This window comes from Mustela putorius, unplaced genomic scaffold (genome assembly GCF_011764305.1).
Source record: "Mustela putorius furo isolate JIRA1106 unplaced genomic scaffold, ASM1176430v1.1 tig00000095_pilon_pilon_pilon, whole genome shotgun sequence".
NCBI lineage: Eukaryota > Metazoa > Chordata > Mammalia > Carnivora > Mustelidae > Mustela > Mustela putorius.
In genome coordinates, this window is record NW_025421280.1 from 27,756,516 (window position 1) to 27,784,377 (window position 27,862).

At 52.6% G+C, this 27,862-nt stretch overlaps 1 protein-coding gene across 5 annotated transcripts in view; it reads right to left on the reverse strand.

The window, feature by feature from the left end:
• Positions 1–6,999: 6,999 nt before the first annotated feature.
• SLC27A1 (solute carrier family 27 member 1) overlaps positions 7,000–27,862 on the reverse strand; it is a 34,827-nt gene continuing 13,964 nt past the window's right edge. For 4 of the 5 annotated variants that reach the window (XM_045081895.1, XM_045081890.1, XM_045081901.1 and 1 more), the window contains exons 3-14: positions 19,649–20,043; positions 19,355–19,516; positions 19,182–19,251; positions 18,297–18,388; positions 18,116–18,225; positions 12,542–12,622; positions 11,881–12,090; positions 10,596–10,722; positions 10,370–10,507; positions 10,126–10,290; positions 9,602–9,748; positions 7,000–8,400 (exon numbers count right to left, since the gene is read on the reverse strand). In XM_045081895.1, coding sequence (XP_044937830.1) covers positions 8,243–8,400; positions 9,602–9,748; positions 10,126–10,290; positions 10,370–10,507; positions 10,596–10,722; positions 11,881–12,090; positions 12,542–12,622; positions 18,116–18,225; positions 18,297–18,388; positions 19,182–19,251; positions 19,355–19,516; positions 19,649–20,043 — 1,855 coding nt within the window. In that variant the 3' untranslated portion in view covers positions 7,000–8,242. The remainder of the gene's footprint in view (positions 8,401–9,601; positions 9,749–10,125; positions 10,291–10,369; positions 10,508–10,595; positions 10,723–11,880; positions 12,091–12,541; positions 12,623–18,115; positions 18,226–18,296; positions 18,389–19,181; positions 19,252–19,354; positions 19,517–19,648; positions 20,044–27,862) is intronic. The other variant, XM_045081903.1, reaches the window with a different exon arrangement.

The window sequence follows — 27,862 nt, forward strand, 5'->3', positions numbered from 1 at the left end:
GTCTCCCTCTTTAATTAAAATATAAGCTACAGGAGGACAGAGTTTGTTTTGTTCTCTGATGCTTGGAAAGCTCCCTGATGCCAGGAAAGCTAGGCACAGAGTTGGACCTGAAAAGATACTTGTTCTTTGGCAGAATTGCTTCTGCCAATGCGCCCTGGGGATCATTGCTCTTGCTTGGAGAGGCCCAGAATGGGGCAAATGTGTAATGGCTGATGAGAAGGAGTATTCCAGGGAATAGCATGGGCAAAGAAGTCTGGAAAGAAGAGAAGGCCTGGTGGGCCTGGGGAGCTGGCCCACTTATGGAGGTGGGCGGATAATTCAGTAAGTGCAAGGAGACATGCATAGGTAGTACATCTTTAAAATCAGTAGCAAATTGGTGGCTCAGTGGGTTAAAGCCTCTGCCTTCGGCTCAGGTCATGATCCCAGGGTCCTGGGATCAAGACCGGCATTGGGCTCTCTGCTCAGCTGGGAGCCTGCCTCCTCCTCTCTCTCTGCCTGCCTCTCTGCCTACTTGTGATCTCTCTGTCAAATAAATAAAATCTTTATAAATAAATAAATAAATCGGGCAAAGGTTCTGAATAGACATCTCCAATAGATTAAGAGATATCTCCAAAGAAGATACAAAAATGGCCAACGACCACATGCAAAGATGTCCTGTTCACTCCACTAGCCACCAGGGAAATGCAAATCAAACTATGAGATACCACTTCACAGACCCACTAGGGTGACCATGATACAAAAGGACAGATGGGGTGCCTGAGTGACTCAGTTGGTTAAGCATTCGACCCGTTTTGGGCTCGGGTCATGACCTCATGGGTCATGAGATGGAGCCCCAAGTGGGCTCCACGCTCAGCAGGGAGTCTGCTTGAATCTCTCCCCCCATTCACCCTCTCTTTATAAATAAATAAATAAATAAATCTTTTTTTAAAAAGACATAAATACACACTTGCGCACACACATACACCCCTTCTCATATTTCAAAGTTATCTAATTGCTTCTGTAATATGGCTCCACTCCTTTAATCCTGAAAAATCACAAAAAGAAGCTAGGTTCAAGACAGACTTGGAGGAGGGGCGCCTGGGTGGCTCAGTTGGTTGGACGACTGCCTTCAGCTCAGGTCATGATCCTGGGTTCCCCGGGATTGAGTCCCACATCGGGCTCCCAGCTCCATGGGGAGTCTGCTTCTCCCTCTGACCTTCTCCTTGCTCATGTTCTCTCTCACTGTTTCTCTCAAATAAATAAATAAAATCTTTAAAAAAAAAAAAAAAGACAGGGGCGCCTGGGTGGCTCAGTGGATTAAGCCGCTGCCTTCGGCTCAGGTCATGATCTCAGGGTCCTGGGATCGAGCCCCGCATCGGGCTCTTTGCTCAGCGGGAGCCTGCTTCTCTCTCTCTCTCTCTGCCTGACTCTCCGCCTACTTGTGATCTCTCTCTCTGTCAAATAAATAAATAAATAAAAATCTTTAAAAAAAAAAAAAAAAAAAAAGACAGACTTGGAGGAAAGAACTGCTTTTATCTGCTAGACACCTCAGTAACACAGACCATGGGCCAGATCTTAGTACTACTCACTAGACTGGCGGCTAGGACTCCATTTGCTGCAAACAGTCCTGACTGCCTGCAGTAGCTGGAAAGTAAGAAGGAGGGGCTGAATCCAGCCTGGGGAAGGGAGGGGTAACTGCATTCGTTCATTTCCAATATGTTGAACACATTTTGTCTTTCAAGCTTCTAGGCAATTTTGGTCCTCAGTGGTTAAGGGGTAGCAGAGGGCAGAGGGCAGAAGGTGGGATATCAGATTGGGAAGGGAAGGCAAGCATCATGTGGATGCTGTGTTGTTAAGAATCTGGTGGGTTGGGGCGCCTGGGTGGCTCAGGGTTGAAGCCTCTGCCTTTGCCTCAGGTCATGATCCCAGGGTCCTAGGATCGAGCCCTGCATCAGGTGCTCTGCTCAGCAGGGAGCTTGCTTCCTCCTCTCTCTCTGCCTGCCTCTCTGCCCACTTGTGATCTCTGTCTGTCAAATAAATAAAATCTAAAAAAAAAAAAAAATCTGGTGGGTTCCCATGGGGTCCCTTAAACAGTACAATTGAGGGCAGTGAATGAAGGTGCTATAGACAAATTATACAGGCCGACCCGCAAAGTGTTGTTCAGGCGAGTTTTATTATTTAGCACCCTTTGCTTCAGCAGAAATCAGGACCAGAGGCTTTTGTTCTGATGTCCTGGTTCCCACAATGCTGATACTTTACACATATAAGGAGCTGTCCTGCTCACCAGGGCTCCACGTGCCCTCAATCACCATCACAATACACCTGAGCCTTCCCTCAGATGCTCCCATTTCACACCTGGAGAAACTGAAGCTCGGGGAGTGCAATGCTTTCTTCAACCATTCATTCATTCATTCGTTCATTCAGAAAACCATTTCCCAAGCTCCACCTGTGCCCAATGCTGTCCTTCATCTGAATGAGCCCCTGAGGGCAGCAGTCCCTGCCCTCTCCTAGCTCGTACCCTCCTGGAGAAGTCAATGAACTGGTAAGCCACATAAACACAAGAAAAAAACCAGCACAATAATGGAGATACTATAGGGTGACGGGAGAGAAGGTGACTGGGGGCTGTAGAGATCGGGAGGTGAATGAAACAACATTTACATGGAAGCCTGAATGGCAGGAAGGACACAGTTGTGTATTTGGAGGAAGAGCGTCTCCAACAGAGGCACAAGGAGACTAGAGCCCCAAGGCGGGAACGAGCAGAAGGCAGACACGTGTAACTGGAGGCTGACCACCCAGGCCAGACAGGAAAGGTGAGACTGGAAAACTGATCTTAGGGGAACCTCTGGAGGGCTTTGAGTAGGGGAGTGACTAGGATCCGTTTTTAAAAAATCACTGTGGCTACTCGGTGAAGGGATTGTGAAAGAAGGTATGGAAGCAGGGAGGCCAGCTAGGAGCCCATTTAGTGGGCTAGAGAAATCTAGTGCTGGTTGGTTCGGTGGGTTCAGTGTGTCTTGGAGGCAGAGTTCTTGGTCCTTTCCGATTATGAGCCTTGGGATATGACAAAAAAGAGGAATCAGGACTGAGTCCCGAGTTGCTAGCTTAATTGGATGCACGTGGAGCGTTAACTGAGCCAGAGAAGCTGGTTGGGGAGAAGACTCAGGTCCATGTGCTGGCCATGTCTTGTCTGTAATAGATATTCCCAATAAGAATGCTGGCAAGGGACAGCAGGAGTAAAAGCATGGAAGCAAGACACAGACTGGAAACAACCAATCACCATGGAAGGAAAAGAGCCTTCAGGATGGCAGCACCCGGGAGACTGGACTCTTCCCCAGAGCAAGGGAGACCCTTGAAAGGTTAGAGGCAATGTGGGAAATTGCAACTTTGATATACTGTTGCTGGTGGGACCATAAAATGGTGCAGTCACTTTGAAAAACAGTCTGGCAGATCCTCAAAAGATTAAACAGTTACCATATGACCTGGTATTTCCATGCCTTGGTTTATACCAGAAAGAATTAAAAACATATGTCCACACAAAGACTTGTATATGAATGTTCTCAGCAGCCTTACTCACAATAGACAAACAGTGTAAATGACTTAATGTCCACCACTGGATAAATGGTCAACAAAACACGACCCATCCATTCAAAGGGATATTATTTGGCCATAAAAAGAGACAAACCTGGATGAATCTTAAAAATAAGACGTTGAGTGGAAGAAGCCAGACACCAAAGACCACATGTTGTATGATCTCATTGACATGAAATGTCAGGAACAGACAAATCTAGAGACAGAAAGCCAGTTAGTGGCTGCCAGGGTCTGGGGGAGAGACTTTAATGGGTCTGAAGTTCCCTCTTGGGGGAATGAAAATGTTCTGGAACCAGACAGAGGCGACGGTTGCCCAGCTTTGCGATCACTAAATGCCACCAAACTGTACGATTTACAAGCGTGGATTATTTGGCATGTGAATGACACCTTAATTAAAGATCAGCTGGAGTTGGCCAGGCATGCGGCATAGGAACAAGGGTTCAGGGACCTGGGACAGCAGGAGTAAAAGCATGGAAGCAAGACACAGACTGGAAACAACCAATCACCATGGAAGGAAAAGAGCCTTCAGGATGGCAGCACCCGGGAGACTGGACTCTTCCCCAGAGCGAGGGAGACCCTTGAAAGGTTAGAGGCAAGGTCCTAGCCTCCAGCTGATGAAGTCCCAGAACCTAAGTCAGGTTCGGTGGGGTGAGGTTCGGAGCTGACGACTAAAGAAAGAATTCTTAAGACATCTTTGGTGCAAAATGGTGGTTTATTAAAGCATGGAGGGGGGCGCCTCCTGGGTGGCTCAGTGGGTTAAGCCGCTGCCTTCGGCTCAGGTCATGATCTCAGGGTCCTGGGATCTAGGCCCGCATCGGGCTCTCTGCTCAGCGGGGAGCCTGCTTCCCTCTCTCTCTCTCTCTGCCTGCCTCTCTGTCTACTTGTGATCTCTCTCTGTCAAATAAATAAAATCTTTAAAAAAAAAAAAAAAAAGCATGGGGACAGGACCCGTGGGCAGGGAAGAGCTGCCCCGGGTTGTGAGGAGTGGCTGGTTATATACACAGGAGTTGGGTAGGTGAGGACAAAGGGGTGTTCAGAAGGGCTACTGGGGCAAAGAATACTATCAGGATATTGAAGTCCTGGTTACTATCAAGTAAAGACAATTGGGAGTCTCCTGGTGGAATGTTACATTCCTGCTATCAAGCATCCTTGTTAATGAGATTTAGGTTTAGAAGAAATTTAACTTTATTTACTTTTCCTTCTACCTCCGCCTCCTTTGGTTTTTTATGAAGGGGAGGGTGACATTAGGGCTTGAGGAACTGAGTTCTGTGTCTTTGGAAATTGGGCTATCGTTAAGGTAACTTCTTTGTTTGTAAATCTCAAGGACATTTGCAAACCAACTTGCAGGTTTGTGATCTCTGCAAGTTAGCTATTTATCGTTTTATGGCAGTCAGGGGTGCCTGAGGAATGCTACACATATGGAGGGGAGCGGGTGAAGAGGGGGTGCAAGGCGCCAGCTTTTGCTTTGTCCTCAGCCAGCCTCCTGCTCCCTCATCACAGCCACCTCTCCCTGGAAGCCTCTCATGTCCTCAACTCTCCCTCCTCCCCATGCCCTCTCCAGCATGCTTCTCCCCCCTTGTCCCTCACACACCGCTTAAGCCCTGACATTCCTGGCCCACGTATTGATGCCAGGCTGGAGCGAGTTTCTCTTCCCATAACACAGGGACAAACATCCTCTCTGTACACATCCTTCCTGAGCACCTTCTGATTCTGGCTTTCCTCCCCACCTAATGATGGTCCCTGGGGGCAAGTCACAGAACTTCTTGTTCCACAAAACAAACAAACAAACAAACAAACAACAACAACAACAACAAAAAAGCTTAACAACAACAACAACAAAAGCTTTTGGGGCACCTGAGTGGCACAATTGGTTAAGCATCTCACTCTTGGTTTTGGTTCAGGTCACGATCTCAGGGTTCTGGGATCCACCCCCACATCTGGCTCCATCCATGCTCAGCATGGAGTCTGCTTGAGATTCTCTCTCTCCCCCTCCCTCTGCCCCTCCTGCTCCTACTCTCTCTCTCTCTCTTTAAAATAAAATCCTAAAACAAAACAAAACAAAAACAAAAACAAAAAAAAAACACAAAGCTCTCAAGCCAGCCAAAGGCAAGGATCTTAAAAGCATCTTGCTAAGTCAAAGAAGCTGGTTTGAAAAGGCTGTACATTGTGGGATTCCAAGTGCATGACCCAGAAAAAGCAAAGCTATAGAGACCATAAAAGATCCACGGGCCAGGGGTTGGGATAGGAAGGATGAAGAGATGGGAACACAGGGGATTTTTAAGGCAGAGGAATGATGACACCATCACAATGGACGCAGGTCAAAACCCAAGGAAGGTACAATACAGAGTGGAAGCTGATGGAAGCCGTAGACTTCAGGTAATAATATTGCGAGAGCACAGACTCCTCGGTTGTAACAAACCCAGGTTGGTAATGCAGGACATAAATAGTAAGGGAAACAGTGGTGCGGGGTAGAGTGTATGGGAAGTCTGTACTTTCTGCTCATTTTTTTATGAACCTGAAATGGCTCTAATACTTAAAGTCTGTTATTAATTAAAAAGACAAACACAGAGCCTGCTGCCGAGAGTCACCAGGATTATTTCCCTGCCAGCTCAGAGGGAGCCTCTTACCCTGATGAGAGTCACAGGCTTTGGAATGGGAAAGGTCCCGCTGGCCCGCTTTCTCACCAGGAGCTGCCTTTGTGCCTGTTTTCTTATCTGTATAAGGGGGACCATGGCAGTTGCGAGGTCTGATGGGATGTCATATGGGATGCACTTGCTTTATCAGCATACTGGGGACACTCCATACTTGGGCATCCAAGGACCAGCCCCAGTCAACTAGGGCTTCATCCATCCCCCGCCCCAATCCATTCTCAGGGCTGGCCCCTCCCAGCAAATGCTCAGGCATCGCAACCCTTTCCTCCTCTGTCCCCTGCAGTGGAGACAAGATGAGACAGACATTGTAATACTGAAGGGGAAACAGCAGAAGTTAGGATTGAGTGTCTAGACTCTGGAGCTGGGAGTCCTGGATTGGAAAGCCAGTTCCAAAGGGCCCCTTTGCAGCTCACACCCAGAGCTAGGGCCACACTGGGGCACCTGCCAGAACCCACAGGCAGATCAACTGTCCCTTCCCTGGGGCTGAGGCTGGTGCAGGACTCTGTGAGGCCCCAGAGGCTGCCGGGAGGTAGGGAGGATGCTAACCACCCTTCTGCACCCCCAAGACCCCCATCTCCCACCCCTCCTCACTCCCCCACCTCCCCTCACCTCACCCCCACCCCCATATGCAGCCAGTCCCCAGACCCCAGAGGCCCTGCAACTGCGCTTACAGGCCACGCGGGGGCAGCAAGAAGTGACCATGAGTTCCCCAGCAAAAAGTCCTGCCATCTGAAACTCCGAAAGGGTTCCGCGCCACATGGAGACAGACAGTAAATAACCGGGATTCGGGCACCAGACACTCTGCAGGTTTATTTCTTGAATTCAACCAGGAAACAAAACCTTGGTGCTTGGAAAGGCCCACATGCAACAGCGCTGGTCCCAGTGTTTGTGGGACTGGATGCTGCTGCGGGAGGAGAGCAGGATGGACAGTCTGGGAGGCCAGTCCCAACCATGGGAGTCCAGGATGAGCCACCAACAAGGCCAACGGGGATGTCCGAGCCATCCTGGCTGTGTCGTCCAGGATGTCACCACCAGCACTGGGTCATCATCACCAACGAGGCCAGTGGGGATATTCAACAGGCTGGAACCCCCAAGGCCCAAAAGTCCATCTCGGACACCACCCCCCAGGCATGAGCCCTCCCCTGACACCCCTGCTGCCACTCCTATGGGTCCCAGCAGTAGCCGTGCCAAATGGGGACACCGAGAGGCCTCTGCCGGGGTGGGCATCTGAACAGTGAGCCGAACAGCCACCCAATGCAATCTTCAAGGCCCCCCTCTAACAGGAGCTCCGTAGAGACGCCTAAAAGGAGACATGTGGGCAGGGGCAATGTCCAAGGGGTAAGAGTTGATTCTGGAACCTTCCGGGCATCAGGAAGGGCAGAGAGTGTGTATGGGAGACCCAGCAAAGATGGTCAAGTGCAAAGGGCAAATGGCCCAGCCTGGGAGATCTCTAGCTGGCCTGGAGGTCCCTTAACAATGCCCCCCTACATCCAGGTGAGTGGGGCGAACCACCTGTGGCTCCTCTGCTCGGGGGCCGGTGGGGAGGATGGAGGGTCTGCCTGGCACTCAGAGAGGGCGAGGATGCCCTGGAGTCCGGCAGCCTGGGGAGGCCTGGACAGAGGCTCCTTAAGGCACAGCTGAGAGGGAAGCCAGGAGGCTCCACTCTGGGTCCAGGACCCAGCAGGGATGCCCCTCGAGGGCAACGAGGCCCTGCACGCCTATAGATCCCAGGAGAGAGCAGGGGAGGAGAGAGGGAAGAGGTGAGGACAGATGGAACGGAAGCAGGGAGAAGACACACACACACATAAACACAGAAGCCAGGATTCAGGCAGGAGAGAGCCTAGAGGAGAAAAGAGGAAAGTGAAGCTAGGAGAGCCGGGGGCTCCTGCCGGGATCCAGCTGCGCGGCACCAGGATGGCCCCACCTGGAGCATCTGGGCCAGCCCCTCCGCAGGCAGGGCTGTCTGGCTCAAGCTTGCGTCACGGGCAAGGCCCAGCTGGCAGCCTCTAGCAAGCAGAGGAGGAGCATCAGAGGGCAAAGGCACCCGAGCAGATGCGGGTGTAGACACCCTGGTCCAGCGGCAGGTAGTGGCCCTGCTTCAGGTCCAGGAAGAAGAGCCTGTCCGAGGTCTGGCGTGGGTCGAAGCCCTCGTGCTGCAGTCGAGTCTTCTGGATCTTGAAGGTGCCTGTGAGGGTGGGCATGGGGTTTCTCAGCTGTTGGGGGGAACGTTCTGGGATCCCCAAACTCACCTTCCTGTCCTATACCTCCAGGCTTCTGCATAGGCCATCCCCTAGCGCTGGAAACATGCTTCCCCGTTTTGCTGGCCTGATTCCCCCTTGTCCTTCAGATCCTGACTTCATACCCCCTCCTCCAGGGAGACCTCCCTGCCCACTACCCCATCACAATCCCAAACACTGTGGATTCCCTGCCTGGACATGGGTCCACTTCCCATGAGGCCAAGGCAGGGCTGAATCGGCCACAAAGTAGGTCAGAGGTCAGCAACCCAGAGCTGAGGGCCAAATGCAGCCCATCATCTATTTTGTAAAGAGTTTTTACTGGCACAAAGTGACACCCACTCATTTATACACCATCCAATGCAGCTTTTGCACAACAGAGGCAGAAGTAAGTTATTGGGACAGAGACTGCATGGCCCAAAAAGACCTGAGAATATTTACCATCTGGTCCTTTAAGAAACAGTCTGCACTCCCTGCCGTGGACAATTAAAGAAAAGTTTCATGAAAATTAAGGCTCAGGGGTAGGGTGACCTGTGTGCATTAGAGTTGAGAAGGTTTCTCATTTTAAATAAAACTTCAAAAACACAAGCCATAAGATTAACACCAGCAACAAAAAAAGGTAACTCTGTATCAAAATGAAGGGCTTCTTTTCAACAAAGGCCCCATTAACAAGGTTGACATTTAAGACTCCCAAAAAGAAGACTCCTGACATCCGAAACTGCTAAGGAATTAACATTGGGACTATGAGGAGAAACTTCTGGTCAAGAAGAAAAAGAGAGCAAGGCTATAAAAGATGGGCAAAAATTACAAACAGGTGACTTATAGGAGCTGGAACCTCCTAGTTCTGCGAACCTCAGAGGTACTAATATGATTTGCTCAAATTTCCTAGTCATCAGAAAAGTACGGGAGATGGAATAAATGTACCAAACACTGCAGAATGCCTAAGGGGGCCAGGATCGAGGAATGGGAATAAATAATGATGCAGAGAAAACAAGATAAGGCCCCTACATGAGCCCACGGTGCCTGCTGGCCATGGACCATTGCAATGGACCATTGCAATCTGGCGGGGGGGCCTAAACTGGGACAAATAAGCAAATGGTTGCTGAATCAACAGACAGATGGACAGACAGACAGAGACACAGGAGGCCGCACCTGTGGTGTCCACCTGGGGCAGGAGGCGTAGGAAGATGGGCCGGGCATATGGCGCCAGAACCTTCTGCAGCTCTTGGTACAGTGCATTGGGGCTCAGCTGGCCGTGGGGGTCCGCGATGGCTGCCATGCCTGCTTTTCCCTCCACTCCTGGAGACAGAGGTTTTGCTAAGAACACCCCACCTTTTGTCCCATCGCAGGACTGGATGCACCCTTGGAGGCCCCTGGCCTCTGACGTCCAGTCCCTGCCATCTGAGATAACATTTGCTGGAACAGTCACTGTGTTACTGAGCTCCTGCAGCACTCTCTGTAACAGTGAGACAGTAGCTTTCCTGATCCCATTTTCCGGATAAGGAAACCAAGGCTGATTATCATCCATGAGGGGTGACTCCAGATCCAGGGCCCCTATCCCGGCTGCCGTGTGCAGTTCCCCAGGTTGAGCACTGCCCCAGGGCACCTGTGCTTTCAAGCTCAATCAGGTTTGGCTCCTCTGGGGCTGCCACACCCTAGGACCAACCCCAGCTTGCCTGGCACAGCCACCCCATACACAGCCACGTCTGTCTGGCCCAGCAGGCGGCTCAGCACACTCTCCACCTCTGTAGTGGAAACATTCTCTCCACGCCAGCGGAAGGTGTCCCCGCCGCGGTCCCGGAAGTACATGTAGCCCAGCTCATCCATCACCAGCACGTCACCTTGCAGAGGGGACAAGGAGAGGTGAGATGGTGGCCCACCATCTCCATAGCCAGCACCCCACCCCCGGGGTCTTCGCACCTGAGAGGTAGGCACTGTCGCCCTTGCGGAAGACACTGTGGGCAATCTTCTTGCTGGTGGCACTCTCGCTGATGTAGCCATCGAAGCGACGCAGTGGGTCCTGCTGGTTGATCTGGCCCACAAGGAGGCCGGGCTCCCCTGGGAAGGAGGCCACTCTCAGACTGTGCTGGGTGGGCAGGGGGTCGGGGCCCCAGTTCCCCAGGGGACTGGACAGGGCCTGGCTCACCGGCCTGACATGGGATACAGAGGCCCTGGGCATCCCGCAGTAGTTCCATGGTGTCCTCATTGACCTTCACCAGCCGGATGGGGTACACATGGGGTAAGATACGGCTGTTAAAGCCACAGGAGCCAACCTGGGACAGAGCGAGCTGAGTTGGTGAGAAGCCCCAGGGGATGGAGGGGACACAGCGTCCTCCCCACGGACACCTTGCCTCTCCTGCCCCAGGGCCTGGAATGAACACCCCTGCGTTGCCTGAACTCTGTGACCTTGGGTGATCTGAAAAAGAGGGTCTTAAGGGCAGTGCCTCCTTCCTGGGACTCAGGGTCCCTCTTCTCCCCCTTCCCAGCTGTCTTTGCAACCATGTGAGGAAACCCGCTGACTGGTCACCACTTCCAGGTCCATAAAACCCTCTGTGCTGGCAGGAAGGAAATGTCTAGAAGGACCCTGAAGCCCACTGCCCACCTGACTCAATCCAATGAATAGAAATGCCTGTCTCTACACTGTTGGGCATGTTTGTTACAGCAGCAAGTTCCATGAGCATGGCCAGGGTATCTTCCCTGGCTGTCTATTCAACAGATATGCATGGGGCTGGGGCAGGGGGGAGGGGAGGCTGGCTCTCAGGTACTGGGGCCCCAACACAGAGACAGACAAAAAAGGAATCCCTGCCCCCAGACGCTTGCTTTATCATGATTCTCCTGATCTATGCGTGGCTTAGTAGGGCTGCGTAAGAGGAGGGTCCGGCTCAGGCAGAATGGAGACAGTGATTGCGAACCCTCAAACCATCTGCAGAGAGCCTGCTCCCTGGGGGTGCTGTGCTGAACTCACGGTCTGCTGGGGATCCAACAAACCCAGGGAGCTATCATCCCCACTTACAGATGATGAAACCAAAGCCCAAGGAGTCTGAGTGACTTCCCCGGTAGGAGGAGATGGGCACGCCAACCCCGGGCCAGGACCCCCAGGTCCCTGCTCACCCGATACCCCCACAGGTGGGACCTGAGGCTCATGAAGGCTGAGGCCTTGGCCCAAGGGATACCGCCTGACAGAGGACTTGAACTCTGGGGGCACCGACCCAGGGCTGTGTGTGGTCCTGCCAAGCCTAGGAGCTCCCCCTTCCCCCAACCCTGTCAGCCTGGCAGAGCCCTCCCAGGGGTAAGCCTGTCCTACGAGAACGGGGGGGGGGGGGGGGGGGGGGGGGGGGGACTGGGGAGGCCAAGGTGGCAGTGATCCCCGAACGTGATAACCTGCCCACGCCCACCCCCCCCACCCTCCACCCCATCTCCACCCCATCCACCTTGCCATCCATGTTGGCTATACTGCAGTTGCATTCGGTGGCTCCGTAGAACTCCCCAATCTGGCGCACACCGAAGCGCTCGGTGAACTCCTCCCAGATGTTGGGCCGCAGCCCATTGCCCACCGCCAGGCGCACGCGGTGCCGCCCCTCCGCCTCCCGCACCGGCTGCTTCAGCAGGTAGCGGCAGATCTCCCCGATGTACTGGACCACCTGGGGGGGGGGGGCGTGGGAAAGCAAGGGGTGGGCCTGAGGAGAGTCACCACTCCAGCCTGGGTGCTAAAACCAAATCGTCTTCAGGGCGATGTAACACCCACCCCCACCCCCAACCCGGGCCATATGCGCCTGCCCCTTGCTGGATGGGGGTGGGGGGCAGGAGGATGCACTCAGCGATTCTCATGCCCCTCCCCGCCCTTCTGCTCCCCACGCTGTCTCCAGGGACCCCCGCTTGTGTCACAGGCAGCGCAGGACTGCGGGGCGCACCGCTGACACCCCACCAGCCGGCCCTCAGCCAACAGCCCTAGCTCCGCGGGCTCCACTCCCAGTGGGGAGGGGTGCATCTCCCAGATACCTTAGGCACCTTCCAGTCCTCATCTCTGGGTTGACTTTGAATGATTACCACCAATATCCCCAATTTTTACTGAGGGTCACCAACAGTAAGTACCTGGACCAAAGCTGATAAACAGCAGAGCTTGATTTGAAGCTGGGCAGCCTGACTCCGGAGTCTGAATGAAGCAGTTTCGAGCTGGGGATTAACCGCCAAGCTGAATGTCACAGCTTCTAAGCACTCACACCTTCCACTCACACACAGGACAAAGTCCAAATTTCTGGCAGAGGCCAATTCCCTCTGGCCCCACCATCCTCACTGCCTCCTCTCCTTTCATTTCCAACCAACACCCGCTACCCCCACAGCTCCTCCTCAGGGCCTTTGCACATGCTTTCTTCCCTGGGGCATTCTTCCCTGGGATGCATCTGGCTCTCCCGTTTTGGGAGAAAGGTAACCGCTGCAGACAGACTGTCCCTGAACACTGCTTGCTAAATCTCTGATGAGAAAACAAATGTGCTGAGTACTCTCTCCCGCCAAGCAGAGTTCATTTAATTCTCCCAACACCCCATGTTGGACATGAAGCCCTGAGATCCACAGAGGGAAAGAGCGTGCCCAAGATCTAACCAGGAGGCAAGCAGAGATGGGGCAAGATTGGGACCCAATGGTGCTACGTTCCCTCCCTGGGCCCCCAGGCTCAGGTCCCTGCTTTTGCCTGTGGCCCAGCCCACCCCATCTCCAGGGCAGAGCGTCAGACAGGGTCTGGCCAATCAGCCCAGTACAACCTCAGCTACTAAGTGGTTCAAGCCTAACCAGAATTAGACCCATAAGAATCAGTCCCAGGATTTATGATAAACCAAAAGGAAGAGAAAGGCTCTTTATCTCCTGGAGCTGCTGGGAACCTTCCCAGCCCCAGAGAAGCAGGGCTGGGAAGGAAGCTGCCACTAAGGAAGGAGAAAGACAAGAAATGGAGAGGGATTGAGGCACTCCTGGATCAGGCTGTGCCTGAAGCTGTCCCCATGTGGAATCTTCAGGTCCATGAGCTAATAAATCCCCTTCTTTAGGAAGCCAGGGTTTAGGCTAGGCTTTTGACTCCTGTCAAATGATACAAAGTCCTGCCCTGAGCAGCTCTCAGCTGTTCTCTTCAGGCCAGGGGAGGGCTGCCAGCCATGATTGAGGCAGCTAAGGTGGTAATAACCCCCTCGGGCCCGAGGCTGTGTCCCTGCACTGAGAGCAAACATTTAATCTTTACCTCTGGTCTGGACCCTCAGACAGACCCAATGCTCAAGGGAAGACAACTCGGGTCAGTTCAGAGAGCCATACATCAGTGGGCCTATGCTAAGACCTCCCGCCTACAGGGTGATAGCTGGATAGAAACTGGGAGCTGGGGGGCCCTCTGGGGGGCTCAGTCAGTTAAGCATCTGCCTTCAGCTCAGGTCATGATCCCCGGATCTCGGGATCAAGCCCTGCATTGGGCTCCCTGCTCAGCGGGGGAGTCTGCTTCTCCCTCTCCCTCTGTCCCTCCCCACCCCCCCGCTGTGCACTCTATCTCATAAATAAAAAATTTTTTTAAAAGGGGGGTGGAAAAAAATAAAATAAAAAGGGGGGTAGGAGGATGGGAGAACCAGGTGATGGGCGTTAAGGAGAGCACATGAAGGAATGAGCCCTGGGTATTACAGGAGACTGGTGAATCACTGAATTCTACCTCTGAAGCTAATAAGACAGTATATGTTAATTAATTGAATTTAAATTTTAAAAAACAGATTGGATGAATAGGAAAAAAAAAAAAGATTCTGGGAGGAGATCATTGACCTGGGACCCCGCCATGACTCCTGTGTCAGGGTGATCTTATACTTTAAGTGCACACACCCCAGTGGGTATGGAAGAATAAAGACACCACATATTCAGTCCCCCAGGATGAGAAGGGGTCCAGCCCTGTCTCCTGCCTGTGTGTTCCTATGTAGCCAAGAAAGTGGGGTTCTAAATGACAGCCTGCTGTCTCCCGTGAGGATAGATGTTCTGTGATTTGGCTGCAGCCACCGTTTCCCCCATCCAACAGCCAGAGGATGGGATTTCTGAACCCAAATGCATGCGCTTGTTTTAGCAACATTCTTGTTAAACTTGACCTTTGAGGATTTTGTCCTCTATTCCTTAAAGGGCTCCTAGGGTTTCCTGGTACTTCTCTTGACACAGAAATTCCCCTTCTTAGAAACAGAATAGACTATCAAGGATGTGGAGACAGTGACCAGTGCCCAGTGGGAGTATGGCACGTCAAGGACAAAGAGAGGGACCACCAGACACTACGGGCCTTCTAGGAAAAAAAGTTGAACTTGAAGCTGATCAATTATCTAGACCAGAGGTTCTCAACCACCAGCAACTCTGTCCTCTCAGAACCCTTCGCAACATCTGGGTACATTCTTAATGCTCACAACCTGGGGGGGGGGGGGGGGGGGGGCAGAGGGGCGGGGTCTAGTGATTTTGGGTCAAGAATGCTGCTGAATATCCTATAGTACACTGGGTGCCCCCACCGAATGATCCAGCCCCAAATATCCTTAGCATCATGGCTGAGAAACACTGCATTGTACCCAACTCCCAACGGACAGGAAACACCGGGGATAGAGGAACATGTTAAGAGACACCCCAGCAACGTCCAGACTGGGAAAATACTACAGGACGCATAGCCCTTCAGTAAATACAAGGCAGAAAAAGAAAAAAGAGACAAAGGGCTCCTACAGATGAAGGGATCCTCATGAGACACATCGGCAGGTCATAATGTGTGGGTCTCCTCTAAAACCAGATTTTTTCCAAATTACAGAAACAGGGGGGAAAGTCACATTTTGACCCAGTGAGACACAGGGGGTGGAGCCACTGCCCAGATTTCTGATGACACTGAGAGCTCACTGTCACATTTTGGCTGTGATGATGGGGCTGAGCTTATGGGGTATTTGTTGTTTTTTTTTCCCTTTTGTTGTTGTGTCCACATATACATAACATAAAATTTACCATTGTGAGCACAGTTCGGTAGCATTAAGAACACTCAACCTGCCGTGCAGCCACTATCATCCGTCAGGACTCCTTTTATCTTGGAGAACTGAGATTCTGTCCCCACGAACCACTGACTCCCCACTCCACCCCAGCCCCAGGTGCCCACCAGGCTTCCTCCTGTCTCTATGACCGTGACTGCTCTAAGTCCCTCATATAAGAGGGATCATACAGCATTTGTCTCTGGGTGACTAGCTTATTTTCCTCAGCACAACGTCCTTGAAGTTTATCTATGTTGTGGAATGTGCCAGAATTTCTCCCTCTTGAAGGCTGAACAATATTCAGTCATATGAATACACCACTTCTTGTTTATCTATTCACAGGTTGGTAGCCCCTAGGTGGCTTCTATACTTTAGCTGTCGTAAATCATGCTGCTGGGAACAGGGATATACAAATATCCCTTCGAAATCTGAGAGGCAATGTGGGGGGGTTTGGGGGATAGGGAAGGAAAAAATGAAACAAGTTGGGATCGGTGAGGGGAGACAAACCATAAGAGACTCTTAGTCTCACAAAATAAACTGAGGATTGCTGGGGGGAGGAGGTTGGGGGAGGGGGGTGTGGTTATGGGCATTGGGGAGGGTATGTGCTATGGTGAGTGCTGTAAAGTGTGTAAACCTGGCGATTCACAGACCTGTACCCCAGGGCTAAAAATACATTATATGTTAATAAAAAATAAAAAATTAAAAAAATATATCCCTTCAAGACCCTGCTTTCAATTTTCTTGTTTTAACAATAGTCCTTACCAGACACAAAAGGCCACACATTATGTAAGTCCCACTTACAAGAGATGTCCAGAACAGGCCAATCCATGAAGACAGAAAGCAAATTAGTGGTTACCCAGTTTGGGGTGGGGGGTGCTGCTGGTGACGGGACAGGGATGGGGAATGACCGCTAACGGGTTTTCCCTCCGGCGTGATAGAAATGTTCTGGAACTAGACAGAGGTGATGGCTACACACCATAGTGAATATAGCAAACACCACTGAACTGTTCGCTTTAAAAATAGTTTCTTAGGGCACCTGGGTGGCTCAGTGGGTTAAAACCTCTGCCGTCCGCTCTGGTCATGATCCCAGAGTCCTGGGATCGAGCCCCACATCGGGCTCTCTGCTCAGCGGGGAGCCTGCTTAATCCCCCCCGCTCTCTCTCTGCCTACCTCTCTGCCTGCTTGTGATCTCTGTCAAATAAATAAATAACAAATCTTTTTTAAAAATTAAAAAATAAAAATGGTTTCTTTTATACGAATTTTGCCCCCAAAACAAAGTCATTCTCATCTTTCGGAGGTTTTCCCGAAGCATTTCTGTGAAGGACACACACTTCTCTCTGGGGGCTGCTTCACAAGGATGCAGGAGGGAGGTGGGTGGGGTTCGAGGGGGTGGGATGGGGTGTCTGAAGGCCCCCTGGGCCAGTGACAGGTGCTTGGGAATCACCTGTACCTTCTTCTGTCCATATTCATGTACACAGCCTTTGCCCACAACCTGAAAACAGAGCATTCCTAGGAAAGCTTTCATAAGCTGGAACAGCATCAAACATAATACCCTGATACCTAAAAGTACGGATTACACTTCACTTTTATGAAAGATATACATCAGTACTAGAATGTGTGTTGTTTTTTTTTTTTCTTGTAAAAGAGAAAATCCTCTTTGGAGTTCTTTCGGTTAGCGAAATCAGGGACTGATGTAAGTCTTTCCCCACAGCGAAACCATAATCGGAACTTTCAGAGTGTAGACTATCTATATTCACGACTCTTGATCATCAAGTTACTAAAATAGACTTCCGCATTTCAAGACTTGGTTTAACGATGTTCCTAGAGAGTTCCCCATGAGCAAAACGGAAAATCCTCAAAAGTGGAGCCGATCCCAGCCTCTGCCCCCAGGGGTCCCCAGGATGCCAGCCCAGAGCCCCCACCCTGCCTAGCTGTGTGACCTGGGCAGCCAGCCTGACCTCTCTGGTCCCCACCTGTCCAAGGCAAGGCGGGCACCTGCCAAAACTTGGCGGTCCCTGGCCACACCCCCTTCTCTCCTCTCCTCAACCCTTCTTCCTGGAGGAAGGTGCTAGAACCTGTATATAAACCCCCATCAGGGCATTGAGATCCTCAGGCTAGTTTCCTCTCACCGTGGAGGGGAAAAAAGAGGTTTGGGCGGGGCCTAGTCCCCCTTATCCTCCCCCTCTCCAGGACCCTGGATGTCCTCCACCTCTATCTTATGCTCACCCCGCCTGGAAGCCCCACACCTTGTGGCCCTAACCAGCCCAGAGCAGGGTCTGGACGCACTGGTCTCATTTCTTGATTTCCTGGGGCCACCAGCAGGGAAGACTCCTGGGGCACAGAGCGGACTCCTTAGAGAAGTCTGCGGCCTGGGCCCCACCCCGTCTGTAGTATAGGCCTCAGTTTCCCGGCCTGCAAAATGGTCTTGGTGGTGCCTCTGCCCACTCTCACGCAGTCATGCGGATCCACTGAGCTTACGGGGGGGGGGGGGGGGGGGGGGGGGGGGGGTGTTGGTTTAGCCTGGGGCGGGCCATCCTCCTGTCCCTCTCCAGAGCAGCCCTGGTGGGGTGGGGTGGGGCTGGTGCTCGGAAGGCGGGTGGGGTTGTGGCTGCACTGTGGAGGCGGCCTGGCAGGTGGTAGGTGGGGCCACGCGGGAGGGGCGGGGCCTGACCGTGCAGTTGTACTTGACGCAGTCATCCCAGAAGCGGCTGGCGGAGAACTTCTTGCGGAGGACCACAGTCAGCCCGTAGATGAGACACTGCCCCACGCCCATGATGTTCCCTGCAGAGGGCGGGCTCGGTGAGGAGTCCCCAGTCCCTGCCCCCCACCCCGCCCCCACCCACCCGCGGTACCTGCCGTGTGGTACAGGGGCAGGCAGTCATAGAGCACGTCTGCCACCTGCATGCTGTAGGCGTGGTGGCCGAAGGCTGCGATGCGATAGTACCTGCAGGGGCGGGGAGTGCGGGGGCTGCGACTTACATCCTCCCGGGCAGGGGAGTGGAGGGAACTTGCAGAGAGGGGCGGGGGGGGGGGGGGGGGACGGGGACAGAACACCGCAGGGACCCAGGCAGAGCCAGCCCAGCTCACAGGGGTCCTAGAGAGGAACATGCCGCCAATAACTGTCAATGGTGCTAGGGGCCATGAGAAATAGGAGAGCAGAGAAACGGAGAGGGGCTGAAGGTGACACAGCCAGAGAGGCTGGGGGATCCTGTGAGGGGAGGTGGCACATGAGCTGAGACCTGGTGAGAAGGAGCCATGGTGGGGGCCGGGGAGGGCCAGGGAAGAGCCGCCAGGTGGAGGGCACAGCATGTGCAAAGGCCCTGAGGCCAGAAGGACACTAGTGGATCTGAGGAAGTGTAAGGAGGTGAAAGGCTAGGAGTGAGAGGTGGAGAGAAGGAAGAGGACAGCAGAGAGAACTGGCAGGCGTTGCACAAGGCGACCATGGATTTTACTCTGAGGGCCAAGGCAGGTACAGGGAAGTCTGGCACAGGAGGGTCTGGTTTAGGATTTTAAACCCTCCTGCAGCCACTGAGGGGAGCAGAGCCATTAGGGGCAGGAGCAGGAGCAAGAGACCAAGGAGGGACACAGAGCACCACTGTCCCGAGATGGGCTGTGGGTTTTACTGGGTTGAGACAGAAATGTTCCCAAGATCCCAACAAGATTGAGGGAAGGGGTCAGCCATAGAGGCAACCTGGAGTCACTCTCCAAAGCTGGGATAAGGCCCATGGGCCCCTTACCTGCTGTGCACTACAATGGCAGCCTTGGGCAGCCCTGTGGTCCCCGAGGTGTAGATATAGAAGAGTCGATCTGCAGGAGATGCGTGTGTTGGAGACCGAAGACCGGGCGGGCGGGACGAGGGGACAGGGTAGGTAGGCACTGGCTGAAGAAGGGTGTCCCACCCTGGCCTCACCATCCATGCCCTTGTCAGGGGGCTGTGCCAGGGGGGCTGTGGAGGCCGCCTTCAGCAATGGGTCCAGGAGCTGGGTGTCTGGCAAGATGCCCTCAGGCCCCAGTTCTCCAGAGCAGAACTTGACCAGGCTCTTCCCCAGCTGTCCGCTCACCTCGGCCACCGCTGCAGCCCAAAACAGATGTCACTGTCAAGGACGGCCAGGGCCCCTCCCAAGGCCTGGGATGCACCACACCATCTCCCGGTCCTAGAAACCCGGGAGTCCCGACCCAAGGTGATAAGTGCACCCAACCTCACCTGCCGCCAGCTCCCCTCCGAAGATGAGGGCCTTGGCCCCCGAGGTGCCCAGGCAGAAGGCCAGGGGCTCGCGCCGTAGGTTAACGTTGAGCAGAGCGGCTTCCACGCCCACCTTGGCCAGGCCCAGCCAGAGCCCCACGAACTCCGGCCGGCCCTCCAAGAAGATGGCCACCACGTCACCTGATGCAAAGCCCAGCTGGCAGAAGAGGTTGGCCACAGCATTGGAGTAGGCATCCAGCTGCGCGAAGGTCCAGCACACATCACTGCCTGCGTCCACCAGTGCCAGGCGATCCGGCTGCCGCCGCGCCACCCCCTGGAAGATCCGCGGGATGGTGTGGCGGGCGCGCTGGTGCCTCCGCAGCTCCAGACGGACACGGATCAGCACGAAGAGGCCACTGGGAGGAGGGGCGATGGAGGGGATGGGGTCACTGGGTGCCCTGCCTGGCCTCCAGGAGACCTCTCCAAGCCTCAGCATCTCCATCTGGAGAAAGCAGAGGGAAAAGTCCTGCACCCCCAAGGAAGGCAAAGGTTTAATAAGGACCTTTTGGTCACTGGGTCTCTTGGGGGTACTAAGGGCATAGAAAGGGCAATTTGCCAGCCAACCCAGAAGTACACAGATGGTCAAAGCTGGCCATGCCAGGCCATGCCATGAAAATTAGTGACTCTGTCCTTCTCCACCCCAGCTAGTTCAGTGACTCAGAGGGAGCCAGGGTCCAGTCCTTCCTTCTTTTTCTCTCCTGGAACGTCCAGAGCCTCCCATGGACCCCACCACCACCTTTAGCCTGGATTCCTCATGCTGCATCCACCCCAACCTGGTGTCCTTATCACCTCCTCCAGGAAGACTTCTAGGGCTCAGCCCCTGCACTCTGCCCACTGCTCCCCCATCAAGCATAGAGTCCCCCAAATGGGGCCAAACTGGGGCAGGCACTGGCTGGGCTCAGAAAACTCTCTCCTGCCCACCTTGGAAGCTCCCCCTATCCCCTATTCTCCATCAAAGCCTCTGTGCAAAGCCATTCGATAATGGGTGCTCCCCCCCACTCCTAGATCGTGAGTACCCAAGGGGAAGTCACATCTGGTTTGGCTGAGGAGCCTGGCACCTACTAGATGCCCAATAAACAGCCCGACTGTACTCATGTGCCCAAACCTGGACCTCAGTGTGCCCTCCATCCCTGGAGGTAGCAGCCAGCACAGAGTCAGATTTTTCCATTCATCTCCCAAATGATGAGCATCTCCTGTGTGCCAGGCCCCCAGTGGGCAAGACCCAGTGGTGACCCGGACATAACCTTTCTCCCCCTCCAACTTTCTCCTGCTCCACCTCCCTTTCCATCCTGCTTCCCCTGCCAGCTCCCCCTTGCTCACTCCTCCAGCCATGGGGCCTCCTTGTTGTTCCTTGAGCATACCCGGCACACTCCTACCTCAGGGCCTTTGCAAAGGTCATGCCCCCTGCCTAGACCACTCTTCCACCAACATCTACATTGCTCCTACCCCATTTCCATCAGATCTTAGCTTAAATGCCACCCTCTTCAGGTGGCCATTCCCGGACAGCCATCTGTTACGGTACCATCACCAACCCCCTCTGATCCCTGCTTTGTTTATTTTTCAACACGGCACTTACACTGTCAAATGCCCTGTGCAGTTTCCTGATCTACCATCTTGCTGCTGGGCTATCCATCTCTCCCTGCTCTGGATGACAGGCACTTGTGTCTATTTTTGTTCTAGGCCCTGGAGAGACAGCCGTGGAGACAGACCAAGGCCCCACTCTCCTGGAGCACAGAGAGCCTGCCACAAATAATCCCACAGGACACCATTGGAGGGAGAGAGAGAGAGGCATCTGGAGCTCTCATGCCAGACCTGAATCCCGCAGCCCAAAAAAAGCAGCCACCTCTTTATGGCTGGCCAGATCTTTGGTGAGAGGAGGGGCAAGGTCCCAGGCCAAGACCTCTGTGAAGAGAGGCAGGACAGGCAGGGGGACAGCTGTAAGGACCAAAAACAAAGGGTCTTGGGGAGGATACCACCCACCAGTCCCCTCTGGGTGCCTGCCCCGTTACTCTCAGGGTGACTGATGGCCTCTAACCACAGAGCTCTGCTCATCCAAGCCCCTGTTTGCAGTGACCAGGGGAAGCGACACCTGCCTCCCACCGGGAGCCTGGCACATAGTAGGTGCTTAGCAAAGAGAGGCTAAATGACTCCCTTCAAGACCCTGAATCTGGAGCCCAGGAGCCCGCCCCTCCCTGGTGACCAGTGCAGAGGCACAGATTGCTTCATGCCCACACAGCGAGCACCTGCTTTGCACAGGTGAAGCTGATCAGGTGGGAGACGCAGATCGGTGGGGGTGGGGGGGGGCCACAGTGAGCGCTGGGGGGCTGAGATACTGGTGGCAAAGGGGCAGGAGGAGTCTTGTGGGGAGATGGGGATGCTCTGTATCTTGATGGTGGTAGTTACCTGGATCGAAAACCCCAAACGTACACTTAGCACGGGTATATTTCATTTTATGTAAGTGATACCTCAAAAACAACCCATGGGAACAGAGCCGATTGGCAGTTGCCAGGGGCTGCGGGGAGGGGAAAGGACTGCTAATGGGAATGGGGTTTCCTTTTAGGGTGATGGAAATGTTCTGGAACCAGATGGAGGTGGTGGTTACTAACTGTGAATGTGCTCGATGTCACTAAGGTAAATTTTATACACACTTCACTACAATAAAAATGAACAGGACAACTCAGGAAGAATATCTTGTAGCAAGTTAAAAAGGGGGAGTCTTTGCCTCCCAGAGACAGAGTCTAGAAAACTAAGAGGTGAAAAGATGTACCCGTGGGACTCCGAGAGCGGAGGGAGAGTCGGTGAAGGTCATGGATGTTGGGGGATGGGCACATGGGCTCACAACATTATTCTCTCCATTTCCATAGGCAGGAAATCTTCCATAATAAAATCTTTTATTTATTTTTATTTTTTAAGGGGGCAGGCAAGGGGCACAGGGAGACAGAGAAAAGAGAACTTTAAGCAGGCTCCATGCTGAGACACGGGACTCGATCTCATGACCCCGAGATCGTGACCTGAGCTGAAAACAGGAGACGGATGCCTAACCAGCAGCGCCATCCAGGCACCCTCTCCCCACAAAAATGTTTTAACCCGGGGCGCCTGGGTGGCTCAGTGGGTTAAAGCCGCTGCCTTTGGCTCAGGTCATGATCTCAGGGTCCTGGGATCGAGTCCCGCATCGGGCTCTCTGCTCAGCAGGGAGCCTGCTTCCTTCTCTCTCTCTCTGCCTGCCTCTCAGTGTACTTGTCATTTCTCTCTGTCAAATAAATAAATAAAATCTTTTAAAAAAAAAATGTTTTAACCCTCCAAACGGCCTGTGAAGCCCCACCTGCCCCAGCCTCCATCGATCTGTCCACTTGATCCTGCCCTCTATTCCTCCAGCTTTCTCTCACCTCCTTCCCTGATTTTCAGCCTGGCAAAGGTTCCTGCCCCTGGGCCTTTGCCCATGCAGTTGCCACTGCTGGAATATTCTGCCCCAGACGTCTCATCAGGCTTCCTTCACATCTTTTACCTCTCAGCTCCAGCTCCAGCTCCAGCTCCTGCCTGGAGAGGTCTTCCTTGCCCTGCCCAGCTTGGATCACTATGGCTGTTTGAGAACCTGCCTGCCAATTCCTTGGCAGTCTTCCCTTCAAAAGGCAGGTCCTATTTCCCTGCCCCTTGGGAAGGGGCAGACTCAGGGACTCACTTCTAATGAAGAAAACATAGCAACAGTGATGCTGTGTGACTTCTGAGATGGAGGCACAGAGACAGCACCCCCTTGCTCTAGGCACACCGATGTTCTCACTCTCTCTGGGGACAGTGGCCCTCAAAACCCAGCACCAAGTTGCAAAGAAGCCCAGACCATGTGGAGAGCCCATATGCAGGTGTTCTAACAACACGTCTGAGTGAACAAAACTTCAGGTGATTCCGGTCCCAGATTCTGAGTCGGCCAGCGGAAGCCCCAGACTTGGCAGAGCAGACAACATGGTGACATCTGACTTCCTGACCCAGAGAAACCACAGGAAATAATACTGGGCCTTGTGTTAAGCCTCTAGGTTCTGGGGTAATTTGTTACGCAGCCATGGAACTGATGGGTAACTGCTACGCTCCCAGCCCGTTTTATTCCTACGGAGCGATCATCACAATCGGAAATGACCAGCTTCCTTTATGGGTTTCCTGGCATTTTATGTTGATGTCTATGAGAGTAAGCACCCTGTCTATTGTGTCCGGGAATACAGTACTGGCACGAAACACAGGACGATGCTGGTGTCCTCCCACGCTACACAAACACAGCCCCACCTCCACCCCCGGAACGCAACTGTGGCTGTTGAAGAGTGTCCCCAATAATTCACGTCCACCGGAAACCTCAGACGTGACCTCATCCTGAAGTAGGATCTTTATAGATGTAACTGAGGTGCGTATGAGACGAGGTCATCCCGATTCCCCAGGCGGGACCTAAGTCCAATGACAGGCATCTTTTTAAGGAGAACACAGAAACACAGGGGAGGAGACAGGAGTGACACGGCCACGAGCCTCAAGACACCCGGAGCCCTCAGAAGCTGGAAGAAGCAAGAGAGGATTCCCTCGAGAGCTTTCTAAGAGAGCACACCTGCCGACACCTCGATGGCTGGCTTCTGGTCGCCAGAACTTAGAAGACAAGTTCCTGTGGTTTTAAGCCACACGTTTGTGGTCAGTTACAGCAGTCCCGGGACACGACAAATGAGGACAGTAAGATCCCCCACCTCCCAGGTCATGCTGGGGAGAAAAGAGGCCAGAGGTAGATCGCTGAAGACGGGGCCTGGCACATCCTATATTCCCAACCAACTCTGTTGCTATCCTTTGCCCCACGGAAGGAAGCATGGTGAATAAGAAATCAGAATGGAATTAGCACTTTATCTGCCCAGCAACTTTATTGGTATTCACCCTGCAAGGAAAAGAGAGGAACAAGCAAGTTATAAGAGCAGGGGTCAGCCCGCGAAGCCCCCAGGGGTAAGGCAGAGAGGCAGAGGAGGAGGCGGAGCTGATTTCTCAAGCACCTGTCCAGGAGCTCTGAGCCCCAACACAACCCAGGAGAAAAAAGTGCCCTAGAGTTCACGGTCTTAGGTCAAAGCCTCCTTGACTGCCTACAAGCTATGGGGGCCTGGGCAGACCCTGCCTCCCTATAGTTCTCAGTTTCCTTACTTGGAATGTCCAAAGACTGGACCAAACGACCTCCAAGGTATTCTCCAGCTCACTAAAGTGTAGGTCCTGCCACTGCCCTATTTACAAACAGGAAGTGGGGCCCAGAGCAGCCACCCAAACAATGCAATTCTCAGCCTAATACCTGTCAAGCATGTTAAGTGCCCAGCCAAGAAAAAGGGTTCTAGAAGAGGGATCTGTTGTTCCTCTGCCCAGCGGGATCCTGCCTCTGCGCTTTGCACCTGCTCTTCCCTCTTCCTTTCCCCAGATCTTTGCAAGGTTGCTTCCTCTCATCTGCCTACTTGCGCCAGAGGCCCTGCCCTGATCCCCTTGGCTGGAGTCACCACCAGTGATCCCTGCCCCCCCCCAACATGTTCAAGCCTTCTTGTCAATTTCAGATGTTTTATTATGCCCTCGTTGCCTTTTTGATTATTCTTCTCTCACTAGACTGTGGGCTCCACTGGACACATCCAGAGCGTGTCACACTGAACATGCTGTCCCATAAGCCCAGATGGGGTGTGGCACCTAGGAGGTCCTCAGGGATGGAGAGAACAAATGACTCTCTCCAGTGCAGACTAGCCAGAACCTGACCTTCTTGGCACCCCAGCCCGGGCCCCACCATGACTCCATGGGACCAGCACTGTAGTCAGTCTTCCTGGTCTCCTGGCTCTGCTCTGGGCCAGGCCCCATTCCCTGCACAGCAGGGTGAATGGTGGTCCCCAAAAGATATATCCAAGTCCTGGCCTCCTGAACTTGTGAAAGAAACCGTATGTGGGAAAAGGATCTTTGTAGATCTTAATTAGTTGAGGATCTTAAAGAGATCGTCTTGGACTAAGGTAAGCCCCAAAGCTAATGACAAATGTCCTTATAAGAGACAGAAGAGGAGACACAGACACGGAGAAGAAGGCCACGTGAGAACGGAGGCAGAGATCACGGTCGACCTAACTTTAAACCAAGGGACTGCCATGGAGCACCAGCTGCCACCGGAAGCCAGGATAGACATGAGAGAGTCTCCCCCAGAACCTCCCAAAAGATCCAGCCCTGCCCTTCTGGCCTCTATAGCTATAGCAGAATTAAATTCGGATGTCTTAGGTCACCCGGTTTGTGTCATGGGAAGTGAGCACAGGCATACCTCAGAAATATTGTGGGTTTGGTTCCAGACCACCACAATACAGCAAACAGCCCCACAAAGCAAATCAAATGAATTTGTTTCCTACGGCATATAAAAGTTATGTTTACGCTATACTCTAATTTATTAAGTGTGCAATAGATAGCATTATGTCTAAAAGACCAATGTATGTATCTTAATCAAAAAAATACATATTTAGAGACCACTGGGTAGCTCAGTCAGCTAAGCACCTGCCTTCAGCTCACATTGTGAACCCAAGGTTCTGGGATCGAGTCCCACACTGGGCTCAGGGAGGCTGCTTCTCCCTCTGCGGCTCTTTCTTGTTCTCTCTCTCTCTCTCTCATGAATAAACAAATAAAATCTTTTATTTTTTTTTAGAGATATTATTTATTTGATGGGGGACAGAAGAGGGACAGAGGGAGAAGGAGAAGCAGGCTCCCCGCTAAGCAGGGAGTCCGACATGGGACTCGATCCCAGGACCCCAGGACCACAACCAGAGCCCAAGGCAGATACTTAACGAACTGAGCCCCTTCAGCTCAGGTCATGATCTCAGGGTCCTGGGATCAAGCCCTGCATCAGCAGGGAGCCTGCTTCCTCCTCTCTCTCTGCCAGCCTCTCTGACTACTTATGATCTCTGCCTGTCAAATAAATAAATAAAATCTTAAAAAAAAAAATATGTTATTTAGCTCCTTTCTTCAGCTAAAACGTGCTGACCATCATCTGAGGCTTCAGTGAGTCATAGTCACTGATCACAGATCACCGTAACCAATATAATGATAATGAAACATGAGTTTGAAATATTGCAACAATTACCAAAATGTGAAAATGTGACAGAGACACAACATGAGCAAACGCTCACATGAGAAGAAAACAGTGCCAAGAGATGCGCACAACATAGGATTGCCACAAACCTTTAATTTATAAATAAAAATAAACCAAAACCAAAACAAAGCAAAAAAACCCACAATATCTGCGAAGCACCACAAACCGAGATATGCCTATACACCATGCTTCATCTTCAATCCTTGTCTTGCTTACTGTTCTCACCCCAGCACCTAAAACAGGGGAGCCTATGTTTCCATTCCTATTGTCCAGCAACAAGTCCACTTTCGGCCTGGTTGCCCCAAACCCCCCCTGCTGCACCACCCTCCTCCTCCTCGGTGCATGCCAGTCTAACCATGCTGCTCTCCTGCTCAGAACCCTTCCCTGGGCACACGACGCTCCTCTGCTCAGCATTCAAAGCCCTGGAAATCGGGCTCCGCTTGGTGACCTCTTTGGCTCCTTGAACTCCCAGCGCATACACCTCCCTGCAACACATAAGCAACTTTCACACAATCTCTTCAACACAAAACACAGCAGTCCCATGTTCCCTTTCTTCTACCCAGAGAAGCTGTCACGGGCATGTAATGGCTGGAACCACAGCAGCCAACATGAGACCATGAGGGTACCCAGCTGGAGACAAGAAACCTTTACAGCAAGGATGGCAGAGCATAAAGAGAGACAGAACCTGAGTCAATGACAACATATGGCACGATGAACTGACCCGCCTGAAGCCATCTCAGGTCAGAACTCCATGTTACAATCAGCTGTAAATGTTCCTAACTGCCAATGCCACTCCAAATTGGGATTCATGCTCCTTACACTCACAGGTGACTAGGTAGGTTTGATCACTGCCTACATGGGGTTTACGAGGAGAGGGAGTTAATAACCAAGGAAACAGCAAAGAAAAACAATGGTAGTCTTTTTGTTTTTTAAATTATTTATTTATTTATTTGTTTGACAGAGAGAGATCACAAGTAGGCAGAGAGGCAGGCAGAGATCGAGGGGGAAGCAGGCTCCCAGGAACCTGGAACCATGACCTGAGCAGAAGGCAGAGGCTTAACTCACTGAGCCAC